The sequence below is a fragment of the Schistocerca piceifrons genome, chromosome 1, assembly GCF_021461385.2.
Source record: "Schistocerca piceifrons isolate TAMUIC-IGC-003096 chromosome 1, iqSchPice1.1, whole genome shotgun sequence".
In the NCBI taxonomy this organism is placed as follows: domain Eukaryota; kingdom Metazoa; phylum Arthropoda; class Insecta; order Orthoptera; family Acrididae; genus Schistocerca; species Schistocerca piceifrons.
The window spans coordinates 412,306,459-412,312,458 of NC_060138.1; the positions used below are offsets into that span (position 1 = coordinate 412,306,459).

The 6,000-nt window shown below is 42.9% G+C and overlaps 1 protein-coding gene across 1 annotated transcript in view; it reads left to right on the plus strand.

Moving 5' to 3' along the window:
- The window catches only part of LOC124730936 (glutamic acid-rich protein-like), a 92,984-nt gene extending 92,237 nt beyond the window's left edge, over positions 1-747 (plus strand). Inside the window, exon 2 of the mRNA XM_047248506.1 lies at positions 391-747. Coding sequence (XP_047104462.1) covers positions 391-747 — 357 coding nt within the window. The remainder of the gene's footprint in view (positions 1-390) is intronic.
- Positions 748-6,000: the final 5,253 nt, after the last annotated feature.

A 6,000-nucleotide genomic window follows, 5' to 3' on the forward strand; every position in this document is an offset into this window, starting at 1 on the left:
GTTTTCTCTCTCTTGCCTTCCATCACATCAACATCATACACACAACACTAAAACTCCACACGAATCTGAACTTTATCAGCTATATTTGTCAACTTCAATATATTCGGTTTACAATGTGTCGATTACTCACGAGCTATCTTTGCCATAGTCTCTGAACCTCTGTACGTCTTCCGTGGCGTCTGCTGTAACAGTTTTCTCTGCCGACGATCTTTGACATGACTGCATCCTTACCCAATGAGAGGAGTAAGAAGGATGGGCGCTAGGAGACTAGGCTAGTTTGCAAGTTTTCAATGAGGACAAAGGGTTCTTGTTCATTGTAGCCTGTGTTAGAGTGAAAGTAGTTTTTGCTTATGGTGTGCTGTTGAAAGTGGCATTTAATATGATGAAAAGGAAGGGGGAGAGGGGAGAGAGGTGGGTGGAAGGAGAGACAGGCGAGAGACAGCGAGGGTGAGTGAGGAAGAGGAGGAGGAAGAGGAGGAAGAGGAGGAGGAGGAAGAGGAGGAGGAAGAAGAGGAGGAGGAAGAAGAGGAGGAGGAAGAAGAGGAGGAGGAAGAAGAGGAGGAGGAAGAAGAGGAGGAGGAAGAAGAGGAGGAGGAGGAAGAAGAGGAGGAGGAAGAAGAGGAGGAGGAGGAAGAAGAGGAGGAGGAAGAAGAGGATGAGGAAGAAGAGGAGGAGGAGGAAGAGGAGGAGGAGGAAGAGGAGGAGGAGGAAGAGGAGGAAGAGGAGGAAGAGGGGGAGGGGTTTTGAGGGTGAGAGAGAGAGGGGGGGGATAATAAGAGGGGATTGGGGGAGAAGAGGTAAGTAGGATTTAATTAGTGAACTGGTACACATAATTATAAGGTTCCTCTCATGTAACTATTCTGGATAAAAAGTAACATGTTTTTTAAATAATTGTTACCGACCCATAGTGAGTTGACAAGATTTCTTGTGCTGTGAAGCTGAATGCATAGCAGAGTGGCGCGATTACGTGCAGAGAGGGCAGATTCCATTCTGTTTTTGATCTGTATTCGATTTAGTAAGACATCATCTCAACCACAATCGATATACTGAAAGTATCTCGTTCATCAAATACGTTTTGCACGTTACATTCTTTTCCAAACGTACTTTATTGAACTAGTGTTTGTATGACTATGCTGGAGGGACTACGCGTCTCATGTAACCCTAATCGGTCAGTTAGGTGTAGAATATCTAAATTGTTAAGATCATGTAATAAATATTAAGTTAAATGAAATCTCATATCCTTATTTCTGATTCACTCCTTTCATCAATTTAATTAAATGAAGTACTAATTTTCAAGATGATAGTTGTGAATAGCCGTGAACCCTTGCATCCATGTTTCGTGTAGAATTAAATAAATGAATATTCTGTTACTTTTAATTCGATAGACAGGTGAATCAGAATCGCTTCTCCTAAAAAGAATTATTCCATAGCAATTTGCGTTAGTAAATGATTTTGAGATGACAGGATGTAAGTTTGTCTCAAGATCTTCAGGGGGCACAACTACTTCGCCACTCTGAGACTGTTTTTTGGTAAAGAGGCATTACCATATCACTATAGAGTAGTTCGGTAATTTGTGAACGAATTAATACACGATCCTCCTGAATGCACCAAGAAAACAACTCCCACATTTCGCGAAGAAACGGTGCTATTGTGCGCGAAGATTGAGAATGTTCTATTAGGTTGGTGAGAATACGCCTCAGCAACTCTGAGACAACAGTGTATTACGGTTGTTACTCATTTTAGCGGCAACAGATTTGTATCGTGGGTAGGTGGAGTCATTAGAATGTATACCGAGAAAGCTCTAAATGAGCAAACAGGCCGCAACCAAAGAAATTCAATTTAGTAGTAATTCGTGGAGTCTACAATAGCCAATCGGAAAGTTCTTACAGCACAATCAGCGCAGTGATGTGTTCCTATCCCGGAACCGTGACGTCGGCAAATTGCGGTCCGCGGCAGGAGAGTTGTATCGGTGGTGCCCCGGGAATTGGGCGCACGAGACAATCTCCGAGCGCTGAATACGTCACGACTCGTCTTGATACCCCTACCCATGGCTTGCCGGAGTTTTCGTACTGTTTTTTAATTATTTAATTTTTTTAAAAAAAGGAAACTAGGTTTGTCTGTCCACACGAGCAGAAAAAGTCAGCGAAGTTAAAGCATTTGGAGCGTGCCTCTTCTAGAACAGCTGATTAGAGTTAAGGGTTTTAGATCTCGTCGACAACTAGATCATCAGTGACGGCGCATAAATTAGTATTGGACAAGGAAGGGGAAGGAAATCGGTCGAGTCATTCTGAAAGGAAATGTCTCAGCATTTGTCTTAAGTGGTTTAGGAAACCAAATTCTGAATGGCCGGAGTGCATTTCGTATTTTTATTATTTAGTTTCAATAACTCTTTGCAACCATTACATCAGCTAAAGTTGCCTTTCTCAGACTAGTTCTTCCCTCTTAGTTTTTCAATACTATTTATTGTTATTACGCCGTCTTCAGTTAAGGAAAATACTGTGCCACTGGTGGAGTCGTCATCTCGATATAAGTTACTTTTATTCTCGTTGTAAATTGTGTGGTAGTGGTCTCGTTGATTATACATTTAACTTTGTATACGAACACACACAAGGAAAACTATACTGTGCTATAAAGTTGACTAAAGACTTACTGAATATAAGGGATACAAGGCTGAGTATGAATGTTTTAACTTGTCCACTCACAACCTCATAAATAGGGGAGCTAGCGCTACCTCACCTAAACATAAATTTTACCTAAATACTAAGCAATACGTGTGTATGTCTGCTCGACATTTTGTTACGCATTGAAGGGTTATGTTAACATGTCACCTACTATCGTCGTCTATCTCCCCTCACACCGCTAGGACTGCTTGAAGTGTCGTCGTATCGTAGTATCTTTTCACAGACAGTAAGTAAATCACTGCCGCATCAAGTTTAGTTGAAACTGCAGTAGTCGCTCTGGACATATCTTGTACCGAACACAAACGTGCACACACACACACACACACACACACACACACACACACACACACACACACACACACACACACGTGTTACAAAAAGGTACGCCCAAACATTCAGGAAACATTCCTCACACACAAAGAAAGAAAATAGGTTATGTGGACATGTGTCCGGAAACGCTTACTTTCCATGTTAGAACTCATTTTATTACTTCTCTTCAAATCACATTAATCATGGAATCGAAACACACAGCAACAGAACACACCAGCGTGACTTCAAACACTTTGTTACAGGAAATGTTCAAAATGCCCTCCGTTAGCGAGGATACATGCATTCACCCTCCGTCGCATGGATTCCCTGATGCGCTGATGCAGCCCTGGAGAATGGCGTATTGTATCACAGCCGTCCACAACACGAGCACGAAGAGTCTCTACATTTGGTACCGGGGTTGCGTAGACAAGTGCTTTCAAATGCCCCCATAAATGAAAGTCAAGAGGGTTGAGGTCAGGAGAGCGTGGAGGCCATGGAATTGGTCCACCTCTACCAATCCATCGGACACCGAATCTGTTGTTGAAAAGCGTACGAACACTTTGACTGAGATGTGCAGGAGCTCCATCGTGCATGAACCACATGTTGTGTCGTACTTGTAAAGGCCCATGTTCTAGCAGCACAGGTAGAGTATCCCGTATGAAATCATGATAACGTGCTCCATTGCGCGTAGGTGGAAGAGCATGGGGCCCAATCAAGGCATCACCAACAATGCCTGCCCAAACGTTCACAGAAAATCTGCGTTGATGACGTGATTGCACAACTGCGTGCGAATTCTCGTCAGACCACACATGTTGATTGTGAAAATTTACAATTTGATCACGTTGGAATGAAGCCTCATCCGTAAAGAGAACATTTGCACTGAAATGAGGATTGACACATTGTTGGATGAACCATTCGCAGAAGTGTACCCGTGGAGGTCAATCAGCTGCTGATAGTGCCTGCACACACTGTACATGGTACAGAAACAACTCGTTCTCCCGTAGCACTCTCCATACAGTGACGTGGTCAACGTTACCTTGTACAGCAGCAACTTTTCTGACGCTGATATTAAGGTTATCGTCAACTACACGAAGAATTGCCTCGTCCATTGCAGGTGTCCTCGTCGTTCTAGGTCTTCCCCAGTCGCGAGTCATAGGCTGGAATGTTCCGTGCTCCCTAAGACGCCGATCAATTGCTTCGAACGTCTTCGTGTCGGGACACCTTCGTTCTGGAAATCTGTCTCGATACAAACGTACCGCGCCACGGCTATTGCCCCGTGCTAATCCATACATCTAACATTGTAAACATTGCACTGACTGCAAAACCACGTTCGTGATGAACACTAACCTGTTGATGCTACGTACTGATGTGCTTGATGCTAGTACTGCAGAGCAATGAGTCGCATGTCAACACAAGCACCGAAGTCAACATTACCTTCCTTCAATTGGGCCAACTGGCGGTGAATCGAGGAAGTACAGTACATACTGACGAAACTAAAATGAGCTCTAACATGGAAATTAAGCGTTTCCGGACACATGTCCACATAACATCTTTTCTTTATTTGTGTGTGAGGAATGTTTCCTGAAAGTTTGGCAGTACCTTTTTGTAACACCCTGTGTATATGGTACCCCATAATAATGTGTACAGTCTCTGAAACTGAATCTCTCTTAAATTTAAGGAGATAAAAATAATTTTTATGGGTAATAATTCAGAAGACATTGAGAAACTTAGCAACGCTTCCATTTGCTGTTGGACTGCAATAAAGAAGGAAGAAAGACTGGTACTGGAGAAGAGAGAGTATGAGTGAGTTTGGACGAAGTACGAAAGCTAATTCTGAAACGTCACCACCTTCACGGTTAACACTTACCAGAATCGGAGATAAGTCTGAGGTCCATGGAATGGAGCAAGATGTGAAGAAGGGAAGTAGCGATGAAAGAGACGTTCAACAGACAACAGAGATAATGCTGCAGTGATTCAGACGTGCAGAAAAAGGTGTTTGAGGCAGTTCTCTTGTGATACTAAGACCAGCAAAACTAGTGTTCATAGAATTTTGCCAGCCCAAAGTCTGACCCCAATACAAGAACTGAATTCTAAGAGGTGTTCATTAACATGAGGGACACAATGGACTCGCATTCAGGAGGACGACGGTGCAATCCCGCGCCCAACCATCCTGATTTAAGTTTTCCGTGATTTCCGTAAATTCCTCCAGACAAATTCCGGGAAGGTTCCTTTGAAAGGGCACGGCTGACTTCCTTCCCCGTCCTTCCCTAATTCTATGAGACCGATGACCTCGCTATCGGGTCTCCTTCCCCAAAACAACCCAATTAACATGAGTGAAGAAAATGAAGCTTTCCAAGGTCTAATTCTTTAGTCGGATTAAGTAGACCTTTAAACTGAAAAGACAGTTAACCACCGTAACCGCGTGTACCGGGCTAAGGAAAATACATTCGTATCTCAAAAAAGGCGTTTTAATCTAACAGGAGTATCAGTCTGGTGTGGGCTTTTGTCATGGGGAGTTAACCGGGCCTTATTTCTTCGAAGAGATTGTCACACGTGACTCTTTTATCTAGAAATGTTGCACGTTACAACTGTAACTCTTAACGGCAATGAAGATCATTGCTTTCACCAGTATGAGGCGTCGCCTCACTTTCTATTTAACATGAGGGAATTTCTCAGTCACACTTTCACTTCAAAATAGATGGAACGAAAACAAAGTGCTGGGCAGTCTCCAATTCGATCACGGGGTTTAGCCTTCTTAGACTTGTATCTCTGGGCTGCTCTCAAGAACACAGTGTACACCGCAAAACCATACACACTAGATTACCTAAGACAGAAAATTGAGCAATCTTGCGATGCTGTTTCATTAAAAGCAATGCAGTCCGAATGTCGCTCTATTGTATGTCCTAGATGATACAATACGATGAATTTCGTCATTTTTAGCTTATATCACCTTACATTACGCCTTTATGCATACGACACCAAAAACTTTCATTTGTATCTACATAATTGA